Source organism: Malaya genurostris, chromosome 3 (genome assembly GCF_030247185.1).
Source record: "Malaya genurostris strain Urasoe2022 chromosome 3, Malgen_1.1, whole genome shotgun sequence".
In the NCBI taxonomy this organism is placed as follows: Eukaryota; Metazoa; Arthropoda; class Insecta; order Diptera; family Culicidae; genus Malaya; species Malaya genurostris.
This window is the reverse complement of record NC_080572.1, coordinates 190,685,655-190,707,735: the sequence shown is the minus strand read 5'-3', so window position 1 is coordinate 190,707,735 and position 22,081 is coordinate 190,685,655. Positions and strand designations below refer to the sequence as shown.

The following is a 22,081-nucleotide window of genomic DNA, read 5'->3' as shown; positions in this document are numbered from 1 at the left end:
GAAGATGATTTATATAAAGCAAAATTTTGGTTCCCATTCGAACATTCTGAGTTAATACTGAATATTTTAGATCAAATAACTTATTTCAAAATTTTTTTGGCCTCTACGCATTTTCAACAAAATCTCAAAAGGAAAATTTGTGGATTTCATTTCATTTTCAATAAATTTGTACAGGAGCAAATGTACTCCTGTACAAATTTATTGAAAAACCACAGAATTTAAATCTTTCTAAAACTACTAAATTTCAAAGTAGTTAGCAAAACCTTTCGCAAAAAAGCTTCTCAAATAATTTTGAGTTTTATCAATTTTACTATGCAATGTTGCATATTTTGTAAAACAAGTTTCGTGAAACGTAGCAAGCTTGAGTTTCGATAGTAGTATTATTAATGAATGTTTATTTATACTCGGTTTTAGCCGTCTGGTCTTTCGTCGAGGGTTCCGGTAGTAAATGTTATATGTGGATCACGAGCATGCTACAAACTGTAGTGTTTACAATTTTTAGAGGTTGCTACTCGTGAGTTTGCTGATGTAGTGAAGTATGAAACTTAAAAAGGGTTCATTTTTTTGCTGCCGTAATTAGGTTTATTTCTTTGTGCATGCTTATGTTAGCTTTTCCGGCTCTGTGTAGATGCGGTATGCAGAATATGCTCGAATTCGAAAGTAGCATTTTCTACATGTTCGAATTTGTTTTTATTCATACCAAACCGTATTACAAACATCAGAATTCACTACATTGGGTCGTATGTTAGTCTGATGTTTGAAGTAACTTCTTGAACTTGAGCAACCGTTTGGTTGCTACTTCGCTACTGATCGGGATTAGCTGAAATTGTACAGGGAATTTCTACATAATCCGACCTGGGACTGGTAAATCATCCTTCATTGTACATCTTCTGCCAACCCCAAAATTCATTGATCAGTACCGGCGCCGGCCAGGTCCGAACGTAGATCGTCTAAGGAATGGGAAGGGATGTTAGTCCAACACTTGTTGTTACTAGAGGCCTACTGCGCTAAGAACGCGTTCAATAGTGCTTGCTGGGCAGACATCGCTGATTCCCTACTTCGACTAGGAGTACCGGAAGGGCTGTACAAGATTCTGGAAAGCTACTTTGTAACGTTTAGTTTATGAAAACCGAATCATAAACAATATAAGTAAATTTAAATATTACGTGCATGTAGGTAGATTTAATTAAGAGTGCAGACAAAACTATAAATCTGAAAAATTGGGCGCACTGGTTCACTCTGACACGAGGCTAACTTGACAGTCAGAGTGAGATAGTTGGAGTCAGTATTCAGTTTCCGCCAGAACGAGGATAGAAGTGGAGTTTCCTCGAAAGTTGCGGCCGTCGAGCCGCGGGACAACGGTTTTTGAGTCATCGGAGATAAGTGAGAAAAGTCCCGTTTACCAGCGAGATCGAGCAGAAGCAATCTCCTCGGGAGGAAAGCCCTGATCGAGTGTCGTGTGAACAGTCCGGATTGGTCGGTGCCGTGTTCTTTGACCACGTGGCGCACCGGAGGATAACAGCAGACTCGGATCCGAGCTCCCGTAAATCCGATTCGAGCGTAAAGAAAAGGAAGAGGAAAAAGTCATCGCCGAAGGAGGACACGCAAATTAGCGACCGACGGTCCGGAGACTCACCGGCATCCAACGCTAGACCGGTGGGAGCACCGGCATTAACGTCATCACCCACGTGGGCGTCAACCGGTCCATCTTCGCACAGTGTATGAAGGGCAGCGGCCAGACATCTGAGTGCAGTTCGACGAGAACCGCACTGCTCCAGGAGGAAGGTCATCGTCGAGCTGGTTGGATGATCCAGTGTTTGGGACAGACAACCGACATCATCGAGCCATTTCACAGTGAGCTGGGATCGCTTTATTCTTTTTGATCTGAACCAGCGACGTCGGGAAGGCGAGATCGTGCCAGCTGAGCGTAACGGACGGCGCGCCCCAGGAAAGGAGTCCAGGATCGCCACACGAAGATGACCAAAAGGGTGAGTCTGCATTCTTTATCTATCGCATGCACATCATTTCGCTGGGTACATTCTTGCACATCAAGGGTGAGAAAATAAATTAGTAACAACTTCCAGAACCGAGTATTGCTCTACGAGACCGACGAAGGCACACGTAGCACTCCAATCACGGCTGAAGTACCACAGGGATCTATCTTGGGCCTGATCCTGTGGAATATAATGTACGATGGAGTACTGAGGTTGAGGCTCCCTCCGGGTGTCAAGATAGTCGGGTTCGCGGACGACGTCACACTGACAGTCTACGGCGAATCCATCGAAGAGGTCGAACTGAGTGCATCACACTCAATCTGCTTGGTGGAGGACTGGCTGCGTAGCAGGAAACTGCAACTCGCGCACCACAAAACAGAGGTGATGGTGGTAAACAACCGCAAATCGGAACAGGAGGCGTTGGTACATGCCGGATATTGCGTGATCCCCTCCAAGAGATCACTGAAGCAATTGGGTGTGATGCTAGACAACAAACTCAGTTTCAGCAAGCACGTTGAATACGCCTGCAAGCGCGCATCAACAGCGATCGCGGCGCTCTCCCGTTTGATGGCCAACAGCTCGCCTGTGCGCTCCAGTTAACGAAGGTTACTGGCAGGAGTGGCAGTTTCGATCCTCAGGTACGGCAGCCCGGTATGGGCGTCGGCACTAAATGTGGAACGTAACACACAGATGCTGGAGAGTACGCATAGACTAATGTGTCTTCGCGTAATCAGTGCATACCGCACTGTATCGAGGGATGCGGCCTGCGTGGTTGCAAGTATGATGCCTATCGGTCTGATAGTGAAGGAAGACGCGGAGCGCTACAGCATGCGAGGAGACAGGAACGCCCGTAGGGCCTCCAAAGCTGCTTCTCTACGCAGATGACAACAAGAGGGACAGCTCAACCAAGGGCAGGTGGACACATCGGCTCATACCTAGGGTCTCGAGTTGGTTAGATAGACCTCACGGAGAAGTGAACCTCGGCCTGACGCAATTCCTCACAGGCCACGAGTGCTTCAGATGGTACCTCCACAGGTTCGGCCACGCGACATCCCCTGCATGTCCTGGCTGCCCAGACGAGATCGAGACGGCTGAACACGTCTTATTCGTTCCCGTTTCGCGGCTCAAAGGAGTGAGCTACTGGAGGCATGCGGCATGGACACCACACCGGAAAACCTGATCCAGAGAATGTGCCACTGCGTAGAGAACTGGAACGCAGTGTCGACCGCGGCATCCCAAATTGCGGGCATATTGCAGCGGAAATGGAGTGCGGATCAACAACAGGCAGCCGCGACCGCTAGCCGCGTGCAACCGTAGTAGGCTCAAGAGGGATCAGCGAATAAATGTCGGTCCGGGAGAACCTTCTTCGCCGGGGAACTCTCCGTCGGAGTAGTAGTAGTAGTAGTCGGAAGCCATGCTCCAACCGGAATCGCGGGACCGACCTCGGCACTCCATCGGGTGTCCCGTGTGGTGTAAGAGACTCGGTGTCGGGAGATTCTCCTTCGCCGGGGAACTCTCCGTCGGAGTAGTCTAGATCCTTTGTCGGGGACTAGACGAGTAGATCGTCGCGTGGTACCGCTAGGATCGTATGAGTGCCAGTGAACCGGAAGTCACGCTCCAACCGGAATCATTGGATCGACTTAGGCATCCTTTCGGTCGGGTCGTAGATGCGTACCGTAAGCGTCGGTTCGGGAGGACTTCCCTCGTCGGGGAACACTTCGTCGGTGTAGACTAGATCTTTTGGCGGAGACTAGTCGAGTAGTTCCGCGACGTAGCATCAGTTTTGGGTCGTCGAGGCGCCAGTGAACCGGAAGTTACCCTCCACCCGGCATCACTGGACCGACCTCGTCAACCAATTGGTCGATCCCTCGAGAGAAGGATGCTGATCCCCATTCTGCATAAATCTGGGGAGGGTGCTGTGAGCACCAATAGCCCTCCACCCCGAAGTAATACCTAGCGGTGGCGCCGGGGAGGTAGGGTTGGAGATCCAAGGTGTTTTAGTGGGTAGTTCGAATCAACAGTTGGGTAGTCCTGTGGAGAGTCCCACACTCCGTGCGTAAATGCATTTCACCTTGTAAAAAAAAGGCCTACTGCGCACTCCACAAGTGTCTCGAGAGAAGGATATTTGTTAGTATAAATTTAAGTAATGGTAGTATTCGCGCGCGGCTCATTATGTTCCGGTTTCAAGATGCTCGGATGCACCACTAAACCCACAGACTTGCCTTGTGACCGTTTCAACAATATCCGAAACTGAAGTCCCGGGAAGTATTGATTCGTTGAAACTGGCAAAAATCTTTAGATAGATTTCATTGTAGTGACATATTCTGAAAAAAATATATAAATCATTTTAAATCACCAAACAAAGGTCAACAGATTTCACACTTGATTGTTTATTATTTTAATTATTAAAATTATTAATTAGTTATATTGGTTGATCTGGGCAGTCGGCTACCGAGAAAACATTATTAATTTTACCATTTATTCAATATACCGATATGTTTTATCTCTGTTATTAACTTTGAAATGTTAACGGATTTGTGCAATAGTTGATTTTTATCATTCAATTCATAATCTTGAAAGACAAGCAATAACATGGAAGAAGAAAACATACCAAATAAAATTTTTCTCCGAAGCTAGCCGCAAATTGATAAGTTGAATGAAGTTAAATCAAGTGAAACTAGTTCAGTTTTATTTGAATAAAATTTTCAGATAACAAATATCAAACATTTTTTAATTTAATTCACATGTGATCTATGTCTATCATTTCTGACACATTTTCTGCTATGGAACGACTTATTTCGTCATATTCTGGTCTAATAGACCCTTAAATTGCTGAACATATGCTAGTATTGATCAACGATCGAGATTGGCATATTGTCGGTAATTTTCCTCCATTTCTGCTAAATAGAGCTTACTTATATTTTCACTGTCGCACATTACAACGTGTTTTTACTTTCCGTGGTCCGAGTTCTCCTGTTTCGTTGGTGGCCACTGCAACAGAAATACTACCTACATTCATATCACGCGTTTTTTTTTATTACGACCAATAAGCCATCCATCAATATTCACTTTGAAGAGTAATTTCGAATCACTCGGCACTCGCTGAGAGTAGTCATCGTCTTGTGTTAAATTTAATACTCTATCTTTCATAGCTCGCTTGCAATTTCTTTCGAAAAACGTCTGATATTTATTATATTACTTCAGATCCTGTCAGCTTGGAGCGAAACCAATCTTCAGTTCAACAACGCCATCGCACGCCATCACATTCAACATATCGGCCCTTATTACCGGTGTCACTACACGGTGAAAACCAAGTGAAATGACTGTGACCCTTATTGTGGGTATCACTTCACGGTGGAAATCAAGTGAAGTGAATGTAGGTCCTTATTACGAAAGTCACTTCTGTGACAAAAGTAATTACTTGAATGAACTGGATGGCATTATGAACATCACGCCACCAACATTTTGTTGAAAAAATTAGTTTTTTCCACCACAGTGATCACTTCACTATGCGTGATACTGGTAATAGGTAAAATCAAGTGAAATGACATGTAAGTGAAGTGAATGTGAAAGTGGAGTGAGAACGGTAATAAGGGCCATCATGTCAATTGTATGGATGCGCAGTGCTACTATTTTGGCGCGCACGAATTTGACATTTCTCTCCTCTACTTTTATGTACGAGATTCGATGCGAACTCATCTGAGGGCGCCATGCTCACAAAAAAGGTTGTTGCCAATGATTTGTTCGGGGAATGTGAGATCTGGATATCTTGTTAATATGATATATTTGCCTATTACTACCCGCATACGCATGGCTGCCATATGGCTGACTAAACGCTGCCAGATATACAACTCAAACGATACAACCGTATCCACCAGGATTTTTCCACATTTAAATCTTTGACATTTTCAGCGAAGGTGAGAAGATGAAAACGCTCGGCTAACTTAAATACAGGCGACTTTGTTTTGTCAAATTGGATTTGACAACCGGCACTGAATCAATTTTGGTAGCCGTCTGGTGCACCCATCTGACACCGGTATGTGAGCACCAGCCATTTGAAAGTATACCGATTACGTTGCACCCCTCGCGTTTCGAGCCCCAAACATTGCGATGTTTTGATACTCATCGCGACTCTCAAATTGTAAAAATTATCTCCACTTGATGTCCCAAAACACTGTCTGCTGTATTTTAGGTAAACCGACAAGTTATTGTGAGAGAGTCGACCCAAAATTCACTAATTTTCGTGCACTAAACAAGGTAAACGCGTTAAACGAATGTATTACTGTTTGTTTGTTTATGTTGCCATCAGCTGATTTTGAAGTTCCGATTTCGATCTCATCAAGATGGCGTCGTGACAGGGGGCCGGTCTGGTGGCCTTGGCTGCTCAGGTAGCCAAAACGCTATGCGGTTAGTATCACGCATAGTGAAGTTATCACTGTAGTGGAAAAAATAATTTTTTTAACATAATGTTGGTGGTGTGATGTTCATAATGACATCAAGCTCATTCAAGTAATTACTTTTGTCTCTGAAGCGATTTAGGTAATAAGGACCTACATTCACTTCACTCGATTTCCACCGTGAAGTGATACCGGTAATAAGGGCCAATATATTGTTTCTACGATTCGCAATTGAATTTATTGTACACATGGTGTTTCAAACAATATGCAAACTGTACATTTGATTGTTTTCCTAAAAAACATGTATGAGAAAATTTCATGATTTGAATTGTTACGATACTCAACAACAAATAGAATGTATATATTGTGAAAAGCATGTTCACAATTAATTGAATAGTGTATAACAATACATTAAAATATTTTTCAATGGTCAAAGCAAAATTGTGGAAGGTTTTGTAACAACAAGTCGTATCGTTTTTCTACAATATTTTTTATTCGGAATGTCTGCACTGGAAATCATTTCCACCTCTCTCTTTGAGGTGAAATCACTCAGTGCCAAGCTCTTTTATAAGCTACCCAAAATTAGGTCGTTATCTATTCAAACTTTGAGTTGATCGGTAAAAATGGCTAGCGTGCTTTGTTATGGCATAACACTTGTACTAAACTTACATTTGCCTATATTTTGAGGTCATCACTCGTTTCCCAAAATTGCGCGAATAAAAAATATTGTAGAAAAACAATACGATTTTTGGTTACAAACCCTTCCACGATTTTGCTTTGTCCATTGAAAAATATTTTAATATATTGTTATACACTATTCAATTAACTGTGAACATGCTTTTTACAAAAGAATGTATAGGTTGTTAAGTATCGTGACAATTCGAATCATAAAATTTTCTCATACATGTTTTCTTGGAAAACAATCAAATGTACAGTTTGCATACTGTTCGAAATACCACGTGCAGAGCTGCAAATTGTCAGTCATGTCAAATGACCTTGACAGACTGACTAAAATCATCGTCAACTGTAATCGGTACGATCAAACTGTCTGTCAAATGAGATACTCGATAGTTCAATGACCAAGTAGAAGCATACTCAGTCAAAAACAGGTGACGCATTTTGTTCTCTCTCTCATTCTCCTATTCCCTGTTGAAGTAAAAAAAATCCAAGAGAGTACTAACATAAACATAAATTGATAAAGTTCATTGTTCTTTGTAAAAAGTCATTGGATTTCGGAGTTTTTTGGTGTACATGAATTTAATTCAATGTTTATGCTGCTTGATTAATATTTAGTCACATCGTAATCAAGCAGTGACAGGAGAAATGAAGATAATATCAATCGCATCGGCAATCAATAAGCGTCCTTGTGAGTATAATATCAAGAGAATTTAAGTTATGTTAGATCGGCTATCAGACACTCAATATATGATGATTGGTAGAGCCTGGTTGGAAGCAGTCCAGTGACAAACTTTCCAATCTTCGTTGTGCAAAGTTGCTCGTTGATAGTGACATTTAGCAGCTCTGACCACGTGTACACTAAATTCAATTGTAAATCGTATAAACAATATATTGAAGCGTTGGAAACGGAAAAAAACCTTGTCAATATTCAATAAAATATATTGTAACCCATACTTCTAATTGTAAATCAATTGTTTATGTTGTAAAATCAAGTTTATTTTTTCACGGTTGGGGAGATGCACTTCAGTTGATTTTGGGTAGGTTTTGACCCAAAATTAGGTAACGGCTGGTAAGAGTGTATGAAATTTGCAAATTTGCAGACAAATCTGATGACCTGGCATTCCTGCTGTCAAATATTTATTAAGCTGTCAATGGTTATACCAGTGCTGTAAAGTCGATGGTCTGATGCAGAGTTGCCAGGTTATTTTTTCGTAAATCTGTCGAAATTCAAAAATTTATCTTTATTTGTCTGGGTCTACTATATACAAGGAAATTTTTGCCGGGCCTCAGTTTCAGTGAGCAAAAAAAAGGTCTCCCCACCTATCACGTAGAGGGCAAAACCGTAAAGATCTAGCGAGATCTGACAAAATCTAGGAAAATTTGGAAAATCTGGCAAAAGATCTGGTTATTTTGAGTGTCTGTCGAAGCGAGAAATATCTGGCATTTGCCAGACAAATCTGGCAACCTGGCAACGCTGGTCTGATGCTTCAACAATAGTTGGATTTGGGTGATGATATATTTTTGAGCCTACACGGAAAATAAAAACTACCTATTATTTGGCTTCTTTTTACTTAATTTTGAGTACTTCCTTTCATTCTCTCCTTCAATTGTTGTCAAAATACAAAGAGCAAAACCACCCAACAGCGAGAGTTTCGTTCAATAAGCTAAAATTAAGTAAACCGTATTAACTTGAAATTGAGTCAATACGACTCAACTGTAGAGTAAATATAACTCATCTTTAAGTATTTTTTTTGCACGTGTCTTACGAAAACTACCTAGAGCCACTTTACCTAAAATTAGTTTATTGAACGAAACCCCCAAATTGGGTGGAATGTACTTAAAATTAGGTTGATTTGCGGTTCCGTGTACAGTTTGTTTGATTTTCAGATAGTTTGATTTTGTTTATCACTCGAATCTCACTACTTTTCTTGCAATTTTGTTAAACACAAATAACGGAAATATTATTCTCAACGTTGAAATTTAACATCTTAACGTTTTAATTTTTTATCTGGCATCATTGGTCAGTTCAATGTCGACGAGGTTATGTTGATATTTTCACCGTCAGTCGTCTCACATGTTTTCGAAAACAAAAACAAAATTACCTACCGAAACGAATGTGGTAGGACTAACGTGTGCTTAGAATATCATTATAGTTTCGGCTCTGTGTGATCATTACTGCGAAAGCACGAAAACAATGGATATCGTTAAAGAAGTACTGGAAAAGCAGAAGAAGGATTTGGAAAAATTCAAACCAATAACAGTAGAAAAACACCTGGATGTGGGAATTGATATCGGTCATCTAATGGTAACGGATCCAAATTATTTCGATGATGACAAATTGAGGTAAAACGTTTTGTGAATTTCTATTATGTGGCTTTTCGTGAACTTCTAATTACGTTATTGTTAATTTTTAGAAGTGATAAAGATAAATATCTACTGGATTTGACTCGCGATAATACACAGTTGATCGTCAACAGCATTTGGGAGTTACCCACAGAGCGTGTTGAAGAGTTTGTTGTAGCTAAAATTCCTCCGCCACGATTTGTGTTGCCACGCGCTCGCAAGCTTCCGGTTCCGAAGCCCCTCACCAAGTGGGAACAAATTGCCAAGGCTAAGGGAATTAAGAAACGAAACCGCGACAAGAAGGTTTACGATGAAGTATTGGACAAATGGGTACCCACTTATGGCTACCAGCGATTCAAAGCAGAAAAAGAAAAGGATTGGGTTCTGGAAGTTCCACATAATGCCGATCCTAATAAGGATATGTTCCAAGAAAAACGAGATCTGCGAATCGAAAGGATAGCGAAAAATGAAATTTCGCGAATGAAAAACATTGCCCGGGCCAAGAAGATTCAAACGCCTCGAACTGGTTTTCTGGGACCGGATGCTGCATCTGCCAAAGATGTTTGTATATGGTTATCATTTTTTAAACTTGATTTGCTATTTTTTGCTTGTTTTTCAGCTGGTAACGGCAGCCAACATTGCAAAGGCATCCACTGCATCGGTTGGTGTTTTCCAGGAAAAATTGTCTAAAGACAAACAGGCACGAGGAATCGGTGTCAAGGAGCTGATACCAGGCAGTAAACGGAAACGAGCTCCCATTACTATACCGGGAGAGAAGAGGCGAAACTTGAACATCGTCAACAAAGTGCTTAACAAAAAACCTAAGATTGATGTGGAAAAGGCTATTTCTTTACAGAAAATGGAAGCGCGTAAAGAGTATGATGCTTTTTGAAAACTTCCACAAGATGTTTTTCATTCTATGCAAATTTTTTTCTAGGCGTGAGGCCTCGATGGCAGAAGATAGTGAAACTAAGAAAAAAGGCAAAAAGAGTTCGAAGGGTGGTTTCGGCCGAAAGAAGCCTAAAGGTGGACAAGGTAAACGGAATCACAGCAAACGAGCGGTTGGACGCAAAAGACGTTAAGTTATGAGAAGTTTGTAGAGGGAGTTTATATTCTGAATACACTGCTATGTTGATACATATGTATTTTTATTTTCTTTTCTTAAGCAAATAGGGTAACGGCACCAGTATATACGAACATCATTAGTTCGAGTGAAATCTGCTGTCCCTGTTCAATAAATTGACTTTCAGCGTAAGATGAAAATAGATGTATTCGATTCGAGTTTTCGAGTCGCTATAACAGCAGTATTGAACAATCTTAAAATATGTTTTCTGGGCTGCAGTTAATTGAAAGTCGAATAATCGGTAAAATAATATGACGACTCTACTAATGAGATGACTATTGATAAAATGGCCCTAGTTTGAAACCGTTTATTTCGAGACCTGCAATTTATTGCATTTGGTACTCACTAAGTTAGCCTTGGCACCACAAAGAAATTTCCCTATGAAAAATCTGAATAAAATAACAAAAATAATCTTATATAATTATGCGCTGTCAAAAATAATAAGCATTAAAACTATTGTTGTTTTACAAATGAGTGGAAATATTCTACGAAGAATATTTTTCATTGTATCTAGAACCGTGACTAGAAGAATTATAATTTCGATAATGTTTGAATTAGTGCATTTTTAATGTTATCGCAATCGGTCGTTTTTTGTACACAACCCGGATTTTTTCAATTGTCTAAAATAATTAAGATGATCGCTTGGTGGATAAATTACTTTTCGTACATCAATGAATGTGTCAGAGTGCAATTATATTGTTGCCCAAGTGAAATTAAATGTCATCTCTGTATAGGACACCAGGTTTTGTCAGTCTTAATATTAGAAAAATATATAGGTTTTTATTTTCAATATTTGGCATCCCTATTGTCTGATATAAAGAAATTTTAAAAGTTTTTATATTGATTCCGCATCAATACTTTTTTTGCATTGCGTATGAACGTTGCCCGTCGTAATTGAATGCGTTAGTGACGAAGCAATTTTTTTTTCAAAACTTCCATTTCGACGAATTTTATGCATTTGGCGTAAATGGAGAAAATTAAAAATAATTCTTTATGATGATCTATGGCGCTGAAAAGAGCTGAGATTCGGTAAATTCGTTAGAAATTTGATTTGGAATTGTGGTTTCCAACTGAAAATTACAATTTACAATAAATACCAATTCAATTTCCGGATAAATTGACCGATGGAATTCTCAAAAACAGCGCTCCCATCAAGCAATGACGACTGCAATGTGCAACTACTACACACTGGAAACGGAAATAACTGTTACCAAAGACATCATATTAACAAGATATCCAGCTCTGACATTTCCCGAACAAATCATTGGCAACATCTTTTTTTGCGAGCATGTCGCCCTCAGGTGAGTCCGCATCGAATCTCATACATAGAAGTACGGGAGAGAAATGTCAAATTCGTGTGCGCCAAAATAGCAGGGCTGCGCACCCATACAATTGACATGATATGTTGAAAGTGATGCCGTGCGATGGCGTTGCTGAACTGAAGATTGATTTCGCTCCAAGCTGACAGGGTCTGCTGTTACCCAATTTTGCTACTCGCTTCATTCCAAAAGCGAATGGTTTTCGGTGGTTCTTCTCCGTATGTCTTGCTTCGACAATCGTTGCACTGATATTTTGATCTTTTCCTCAGAACGTGTTTTGATTGGCTAGCAAGACAGACAGGGTTTTCAGTAGTGTACTATTGAAACAATCATCAAACCCGTCGTCGCGGGTACGAGAAAGCAAAAGACGCGTTATCAGTTTTCGTTTTTGATACTCGGTAATACCATACATTTCAGGAAACTTTAATTTTGAATTATTTGTTGTTAGGTCATGCAACTGAAAATTTTATCATAAATTGCTAATCATATTTTCGATGGCATGTAGTAAAGATTATGTGGATACGTTAGATACAACAAGAGATATTCATAATCAAAAACTTAACACCATAGTAGAGTAAAGAAAGACTCGTTGACGTCAAAACATATATTTTTTAAACATATTAAAAATAATACATTGTAATGAACTGTCCATCTATTACTGAAAAACAATAATTCTAAATTAAATAAGAAACTTTTATCCAACCGATCTCTAGGCTTGCTAGCAGCAGAAAAGTATTTAACAATCATTTATTCGCATTCAATATCGAGTAAAGGTAATTTCCAGATTACTGTTATAAAGCTATGGTTTACGTATTCGATCTGCCAAATTTAAATGCTTATGTGGAAACCACCATCTGACTGCTGTAGAAAATTCAATCGAAAGTCTTTTGGAATATCACTACATTATTTTCAAGCGGCACTCTCTTTACACAGTATTATTTTTGGTTTTGTCGAATAGATTCGTTTTCCCCGAAATTCGACTATTTGAAGACGAACATTAGAAAAAGTCCAAAGAACAAATGGAAGTTTCTCTTTGTTTACTTTCCCTTTCGATTATTACGGTACTATCGGTAATCCTTTCTACTAACAATTTGCATATAGTAATAACTAAAACCTTCAACTTTCGATCTGCACTAAAGAATTTCTTGGAAAATACAGCAATTTCTGGAAGAGAAAGTAAACTAAGAGAAACTATAATTTGTTCTTAGAACTTTTTCTAATGTTCATCGAGATTTCCTTGAAAGTTTAATTTAAACATGTATTAAGTGAACGGCCATATTTGCTATTACAGTACGTTAAGTGCTCTAACATGAACACTCGTAGGATCATGTTGATATTTCCAACAGTTTTCAAACTCAAGTTGTCTTCGTTGTCCTCTGGTTTGTGCCAATGTTTGGGAAACGGAACTGGAATTAAATGCAGAATGGGTATACCTGAAAATGGGAAGAAATAATTATTATAAATAATTAAAAAATATAGTTTTGTGCGTATAGCAAATGAAATGGTGCCAAACGATTGATATTTTATTTTATTGTTTTGACACAGACAATGTTAATTATGTATTTTGAGAACACTGTTCTCATTTGCAGAAATCCACTGTCGAATCTCATCGAATACCTGAGACGGCTTTCGGTTATCATGTTCTATTGAAAGCAATAAGCAAGAGTATGATCAGTATCTAACGGGGAAAACAATGGAAAATTTACATGTGAATGCAATAAAGTAATGAAAGCCTCGGAAATGTTACCACAGAGACGGGACTCGAACCCGTAGCTAACTCATAACCGGGGAATTGTTTTACCAATTAAACAATCTTGCATATGAAAACACATGAAACAATTGGACTATCTCTTCATGTGTTTTCATATGCAGGGTATGTGTGTTGCATACGATAATTTTTTTTAAATTGATGATTACAAATCTTATAATTATTATTATTATTATTTATTTTATGGAAATTGTGGAAATTATGAATAAAAACCGTAATAAGGGTTAGATTCTTGCGGTACACGAGTTACGACGCGTTACTTTTAAGGAAGTTATAGGTATTACGAAGTGTTATATACGTCGCTCTTTTGTAAGTTGTAGGTGTTACGAAGCGTTACATGCGTTATTTTATTGTAAGTTATGAGGTTTCGGAACGTTGCATGCGATACGTTTTTTGTAAGTTATAGGCATTACCAGGCGTTTTATGAGTAGGGGAAGATGTTCGGTTGCCGGCACCCCACCGTAACTTTTGACAGAAAGCAGGTAGCGTCATTCCGACAAATGTCAAATGTATGTCCCAATTTTTTGGACAAATCGCGAAAAATTGTCAGTTATATGCAGAGATGCCAAGTAAATTATCCAATATCTCAGTTAACATGTAAACCTTTTTTCGTCTAAAGACTTTTTACAGACTTTTGAAACTTCGATTGTTTGCAGACATTCGTTTCGTTTTTGCTAGCTCAACTTATTGTATTACCTGGCATCTCAGGTGATATGCAACACGTGAACAACTTGAGGCTTTAATACATCCGTCATATGTTATAAGTAAAAACTTTGGTTCTCTGGCTCTGTTAGCCATGGCGACTCCAAACAAATCATCCAAGTCAAGGAAAATTAACTTCAATGCCCTGGTTAATGCTATTGAACATTGCCTAATGGATAAGAAGCCAATAAATTCGACTGCAGTATTCAATCCCGCGAAGCCAGTGGAAGACCGGCTAAATCAACACCAAAGGCGCCACCATCCAAATCATCGGCCAAGAGAGCCAAAGCGAAGTCACCATCAGACAATGAAGACTTTTGTCCAAAATGTCTCCGAAAAGAATAAATTTCGTTTTTTCTTTTAATAATTGCAGTTTTTACTTATAGTTTTCCATTTTTAGCGGAATTTCTTGGGGTGCCGCTAACCGAACACCTTTTTTGAAATGGCCAAAATTTATCACTTTACTGAATTTATAGTAGATTTTTTTCAACAATTGAATCAACTTAGTTTCTTGTTCAGTTGTTAGCTAGGGATTTTAGCTTTCCATTGATGTATAGATGTCTGCATAATGTGCACTTAGTCAGAGCTTATAAGCAAAAAAGAAAAGGGTGCCGGTAACCGAACACTCTCCCTTACTTTTTAGTAAGTTATGAACGTTACGAAGCGTTCCATGCGTTACTTTTTTGTAAGTTATAGGCATCACGAAGCGTTACATGCGTTACTTTTAGTAAGTTACAGGCGCTACGAAGCGTTACATGCGTTACTTTTTAGTAAGTTATAGGTGTTACGGGGTGTTACAAAGCGTTACTTTTTGTGAATCAAAGGTGTTACGAAGCGTCACATGCGTTACTTTTTGGTGAATCAGAGAGGTTACGAAGCATTACATGCGTAACTTTTTTGTAAGTTAAAGGCGTTACGAAGCGTTACATGCGTTTTTTTGTAAGTTATAGGCGTTACGGAATGTTACAAAGCGTTATTTTATTGTGAATCACAGGCGTTACGAAGTGTTACCTGTTTGTAAGTTATAGACACGACGAAGCGTTACATGCTTTACTTTTTAGTAAGTTACAGCCCAAGTAGCATGTTAAGTTGCTGTCCTGTATATTTCTACTGATTGTGCAATTTATCAAGTTAGTTTATATCACTATTCTAGTAACTGTTGTGTTATGGAAAAAGCGCAATTTTTCTGTGTTGTGCAACATACTTTCAAGTTCATCCGTTATTACGAACATTTATTCACAAAGATTGTGCAACTGACACAAAAATTCATGCGTCAATCCCATCAAAAAGGCAGTAATAAAATCAGCGAAAAAACAATTGTGAAACTCGTCCAATCTACTACGTAATGTAAACAAGAAATAGATTACAAAAACATAACAAACATATATTCTAATAGATAAGTTTCACATTTGATTTTAAATACAATTGCTCTCAACACAAACATGGAAATTAATCTGTTGTGTTTTTAAAAATGAAAAATCGACAACGAACTGTTGGGATTAGCAATATCCTACACTGATGTTTCGACCAGATGGGCGGACCCCTCTCAGTATCAGCTGTCAAACTACAAGCGAGCGCAACGAGTGCGCGCCTTTTTCTTTTCACACCAAATCTAACCTTTAACCAGTTAAGTTCGTAATAAAAAGTTGTAAACGTTTATTGCGTTTTCACGTAATCGCTTCGGTATCACTGCCTTAAATCCCATTAGGTTATGGGCCCAGTGATCGCGGGTGACGGTTAAAGTTTATTTATACGGAAAAATGGACAGAGAAGCGGAAAATGCGAGAGTGCCACAGTTTGATGGATCAAACTACCCGCAATGGAAGTTCCGGATGCTGGTACTTCTTGAGGAACATGAGCTCAAGGAGTGCATCGAACAGGAAGCGGGTGAGGATGATGAGCTGGTGGTAAAGCAGGAGGATGCCGCTGATGTCCGTGAGGCGAAAACCAAAGCGATGGAAAAGCGACTCAAAAAGGATCGACGGTGCAAGTCGCTGCTTATTTCTCGAATAAGCAACAGTATGCTGGAGTACATCCAAGACATGCAGACTCCTCGGAAAGTTTGGCTGGCTCTGGAGCGGGTGTTTCAGCGGAAGAGTATCGCTAGCCGTCTTCATCTACAGAAGAAACTACTCACCTTGCGGCACGATGGTGGTAGATTGCAGGATCATTTCCTCACGTTCGAGCGGATCGTCCGGGAATATAAGTCAACCGGAGTGAACTTGGACGAGATCGATATCGTTTGCTACCTGTTGTTGACGTTGGGGCCGTGCTTTGCAACAGTGGTTACTGCCCTAGAAACGATGCCGGAGGAAAACCTATCAATGGAGTTTGTGAAGTGCCGTTTACTCGACGAGGAAATAAAGCGAAAGGGAGACAATGCTGGTCTGAACGGGAAAACAGCCGAAGCGGCTGCGTTCAGTGGATCGAGTGGTGCAAAACAGCAGAAAAAGAAGACAGAAGTGAAGTTTAAGTGTTTCGGATGCAATCGCCTTGGGCACAAGATTGCTGACTGTCCGGAAAACAAAAATAAGAAGAAGGAATCGAAGAAAACCAGTGCGCATCTGGGGAAAGGTGAAAACAGGGTTTGCTTTCTCGGTGTTAGTAATGGTTCCTCAAAAACGGATGAGGTGAGCTGGATCATCGATTCGGGGTCGTCGGAGCATTTGACGAACAATCGGGAGCTGTTTAAAAAGCTTGTCCCGATGAAGCAACCGATGCGGATCTCCGTAGCAAAGGAAGGGGAATGCATCATAGCGAAGGAGCAAGGTGACATTACTGTGTATGCCGTCGTTCAGGGTGAATCGGTTCGCGTTACCCTTAAGAATGTTCTGTACATTCCGGAGGCTCGAGTGAACTTGTTATTGGTCCGGAAAATGGAAATGGCGGGACTAAAAGTGATTTTCGCGAACGGCGTAGTAAGTGTTGAACGAGGCACTGACGTGATTGCGGTTGGTGAGCGTCGCGGTAAGCTCTACGAGATCGATTTTTACCGCGAAGAACCACCCGATTCAGTGCTTTATTCGTGCGGTCGAATACCGAAAGAGCTCGAACTTTGGCATCGTCGGTATGGACACATAAGTGCCAAGAACTTAAAACTGTTGATCGAAAACGAAATGGTCGTCGGTATGAGTGCAAAATTCGCCAAGAAAGTCGGGAACGAAGTTGTTTGCGAATCGTGCGTCGCGGGCAAACAATCGCGTAAACCCTTTTCCGCGCGCGAGGGTAGACAGTCGAAGAGAGTTTTGCAGCTCATTCATTCGGACGTTTGCGGGCCGGTGACACCGGTAGGCATTGAAGGTGAAAGGTATTTCGTTACCTTCATTGATGACTGGAGTCGGTTTACGATCGTGTGTCTGATAAAAATAAAAGACGAAGTTCTTGAAGCGTTCAGAAATTACGAAGCTTTAGTGAGTGCCAAGTTCGGAAAGCGTATTTCGCGACTTCGTTGTGACAATGGCGGGGAATACAAAGGTCGCGAGTTCTAAAACTTTTGCAAAAAGAAGGGCATTCAAATTGAGTGGAACGTTCCCTACACTCCGGAGCAGAATGGAGTGAGTGAGCGTATGAACAGAACGCTTGTGGAAAAAGCACGCTCCATGCTAGAAGATTGCGGTATTAGAAAGAACTTTTGGGGACCGGCAATCCAGACGGCAGCGTTCTTAGTGAATCGAAGCCCTGCTAGTGCAATTACAGAAGGGAAGACGCCCTACGAGCTGTGGGAAGGCAACAAACCAAACGTTGGGAATCTACGAGCATTTGGCGTGAATGTGTACGTTCACATTCCGAAGGAGCGTAGAAAGAAGTTGGACACGAAGACCTGGAAGGGAGTGTTTCTAGGATATTCCTACAGTGGTTATCGTGTATGGGATCCAAGACGTAAGGAAATCGTCGTAGTGCGTGACGTCTTGTTTGTTGAGAACAAAGACGAAGTGATCCGCGGTGCTGATGCGGATGTTGAGCGTTACGATAATGTGTATCCAGTTCGTGTGATCGAGGATGTGTCCGATGATGAAAGCGAGGCTGGAGATGAGGTGATTCCGGATGACGCGGCTGAACCAGATGAAGATTCCGATGATGATGCAGAGGAAGATGACTATGGCAGCTGTGGTGATAAAACAATCATAGAAGAAGAGAACGCAGTTCCACAGAATGAATCTCCGGATATTCGACGATCTGAGCGGGAGCGAAAGCAACCCGGTTGGCATAGCCAGTACGATCTTGACTATACTGGATATGCTTTGAGTGCAACAAGTTTCGTTAACAACCTACCAAGTTCGTTAGCCGAAATGAGGAAGAGACCGGATTGGGAGAAGTGGAACGAAGCCATTCGAGAGGAGATGGATTCTCTCATGCGGAATCAAACATGGACGTTGGTGAAACTTCCTAAGGGTCGTGTGCCAATTACATGTAAATGGTTATTCAAAGTGAAGCAGAATGAAGCTGACGGAGAAGAGCGCTACAAAGCAAGGCTCGTGGCGCGTGGTTTCAGTCAGAAGGCCGATTTTGACTACACAGAAACCTACTCGCCGGTGGCGCGATTGGATACCGTGCGAGTTGTCCTTGCAATTGCAAACGAGCAAAGAATGGCAGTTCATCAAATGGATGTGAAAACCGCATTCTTGAATGGGCGATTGGAGGAAGAAATTTTCATGACCCAGCCGGAAGGTTTCGAACAAGGAAGCGATCTAGTGTGCCGTCTTCAGCGTTCTCTGTACGGGTTGAAGCAGGCGTCGAGAGCATGGAATTCGAGATTTCATGAGTTCGTGGTACGTCTTGGTTTCTGCCGAAGTTCAAGTGATCCTTGCCTCTATATAAAAGGGTCTGGAAACAGCCAAGTGATCCTTGTACTGTACGTGGACGACTTACTGGTGGTCGGTCGTCAGCTGAAGGCAGTAGTAGCAGTGAAGCGGTGCTTGACCAACGAGTTCGAGATGAAGGATGTTGGCGAAGTGCGCGGTTTCCTAGGCATGAGGATTGATCGAGACGTTGAGAGCAGATGCCTACGGATCAGTCAAAGAGGGTTCCTGGAAAAGCTGCTGTATCGGTTCAATATGTCCGATTGCAAATCGGTTTCGACACCGATTGAATGCCGCTTACGCTTGAAGAAAGGGGATGAAGCAGACAGAACCGATAAACCGTATCGAGAACTCATCGGTTGTCTGACTTACGTTGCGTTGACTTCACGACCAGATCTGTGCGCAGCTGTGAGTATCCTGAGTCAATTCCAAAGCTGCCCAACAGAAGACCATTGGGTACACGCAAAGAGAGTGTTGCGTTACATCAAGGGAACGTTGGATTTGGGGCTGGTGTTCTCAACGAAGGATGATACACCAGTAATTGAAGCTTTTGCGGATGCGGACTGGGCGAACGATCCTATCGATAGGCGTTCGTTGACTGGATTTGTCTTTCGTGTGTGTGGCGGATCTGTGAGTTGGTTGACCCGGAAACAATCAACTATTTCGCTATCGTCTACGGAAGCCGAGCTTGTGGCGCTGTGTACAGCAGTATGCCATGGTGTTTGGCTGGTTCGTCTGATGAAGGAGCTATCGAAAGTACCGGAAGGTCCAGTAGTGTACTACGAGGATAATCAGTCCACAATAAAGGTCGTGCAGGAAGAACGAGATACCGGTCGCTTGAAACACGTCGATGTGAAACACCGATTCGTACGTGATCAGATTCAGCGAGGGTGCATTGTGGTTCGTTACATACCAACTGGCGAGCAAGCAGCTGATGCGATGACCAAGGGTTTGCCGGTAGGATTGTTTCGCAAGCATCGAGCCAGCATTGGGTTGGCAGACTTCGGATATTGAGCGAGGGTGTTGGGATTAGCAATATCCTACACTGATGTTTCGACCAGATGGGCGGACCCCTCTCAGTATCAGCTGTCAAACTACAAGCGAGCGCAACGAGTGCGCGCCTTTTTCTTTTCACTCCAAATCTAACCTTTAACCAGTTAAGTTCGTAATAAAAAGTTGTAAACGTTTATTGCGTTTTCACGTAATCGCTTCGGTATCACTGCCTTAAATCCCATTACGAACTGCATTTTTATGGTGAAACATGTATTCGTACGCCCGAAATTTTCAAGCGCCTTTAAATTAACGTGTTTTGATGAGAATTATCGGTATGGTGTTTAAAATACGTGTATTCAAATATTCTTCAAAATTCTCAGACGATTTTGATCAAACTAATGTGTAATTAAACCTGAAAATTCTCGAAATGATTTTTTCTTGAATATTTTCCAATATGGCATCGATTGTAACAGTGAGTTGAAAGAAAATGGTTCACCAAACGTAATGACATATATTATCTAAATAACAGGAAACATTAACATGTTAATATTTCGGAAGGAAATTCTCTACGTTTTGTTTTTTATCAGTTTTAATCTTCTAGTTGAGTTAAACAACAATACGGTGTAGTAATTTATCTTAGAGGGCCCGACTTTTGTGATACGCACTGTAGGTATTATTTTTTGGCAAGTCCGTGTGCTGGAGTTGCAAAAACAAGTTGCACAAGCGGTAATATATAACTATGGGAGTAACTATGATGAAATTAACTTTTCGTTCAATATCTTTGAAAAGTGATGTCAGGTCTGCTTATTTTTTTTCGCCTATTGAAAAGCGAATACAAATTATCTGATTGATTTTTGTTTTCATTGTGTATATAACGCTGTATTCATGCAACTTTTATGATAATAATCTCATGTCAAGTTTTACGTTCAATTCAAACATCATGCACAACTTTTTTTGCAAATTTTGAATTTTATATCAATGTTTTTCTAAAACTGAAGAAAACTGCGCACACTGATCTATAAATTAATGAGGCAGCCAAAACAATGCGGACTCTGCAGAAATATATTTTTTACAGCAAGGTTATCAATTCGGCTTAGCATTTTTTGCGTTGCGGAGAACATCAATCATTTCACTAATTTTTCTTCCACCAGAGATTTATAGCAATTTCGACGTATATTGTGCCCGATACAATTATGACAGCCGATTGGAAAGTTTTTGATAAGTTGCACAATTGTTATAGTTACTTACGTTTTACTTGATGTGAAATTTTTGTAGAGCTTCTAGTGAAACATTAACAAGTTGGTGATTTACTGCACAATTGTTTTAGATGTACTTAAAGTTGTTCTACAGTAAATTTTTCGGTAGTATTGTAAAACTTAACAGTGATACGTTGCACAACCAATTTTAATTCATATTTCTAAACATATCTAACATAAATAACATTTCTAAATCCTTTTCGCTTCCCCCCTCCCCGTCTCTTCACCATCTCTTTCCGCAATATTTACTTCGCTATTTTTTTTTTCTCATTTTCTTCTGTAACAACACCATCATCGCCCACGGAAACTTACCAACAGCATGCGGGCCACCCGCCGGGTATTCGTAACCTGGGGGTGTTTCCCGCGGACCCACACGGACCGAAGAATGCGGCCAACATGAACATTCACCAACGCCATATGGAAGACTCTCATGAAATATTCAATTCACCGGCCACTGCCGATCACCAGCTGAAGGCTGGATCTGCCAAAGTCAACCATTGCGACCCAAATATGACATTACTCAATGATACAACCCTAGTTTTAAGTTAGTCGTAAATTAAAATTAGTAAAAGCCCTTGGCATCTTAGAGGTTAAGCAGTGTGCCTTAAACATTATATTCTTGAATAAAAAAAAAAATTTCTAAATCAATTCAAATGAAGGCGTTATTCTTTTGTGAATTGCAGGCATTACGAAGCGTTACATTCGTTAC

The 22,081-nt window shown here is 40.7% G+C and overlaps 2 protein-coding genes across 2 annotated transcripts in view; one reads left to right on the top strand and one right to left on the bottom strand.

The window, feature by feature from the left end:
* The first annotated feature begins 1,129 nt into the window (after positions 1-1,129).
* Positions 1,130-10,628, top strand: LOC131435754 (ribosome biogenesis regulatory protein homolog). Its single transcript, XM_058603931.1, has 5 exons — positions 1,130-1,988; positions 9,223-9,412; positions 9,484-9,973; positions 10,032-10,288; positions 10,350-10,628. Exons 2-5 carry the CDS (start codon positions 9,264-9,266, stop codon positions 10,492-10,494), a joined length of 1,041 nt encoding a protein of 346 aa, XP_058459914.1. The 5' UTR covers positions 1,130-1,988; positions 9,223-9,263; the 3' UTR covers positions 10,495-10,628.
* A 426-nt stretch (positions 10,629-11,054) lies between these two features.
* The window catches only part of LOC131435752 (glutaminyl-peptide cyclotransferase-like), a 32,303-nt gene continuing 21,276 nt past the window's right edge, over positions 11,055-22,081 (bottom strand). Inside the window, exon 3 of the mRNA XM_058603930.1 lies at positions 11,055-13,287. Within this exon, the coding sequence (XP_058459913.1) occupies positions 13,100-13,287 (188 nt within the window). The 3' untranslated portion in view covers positions 11,055-13,099. The remainder of the gene's footprint in view (positions 13,288-22,081) is intronic.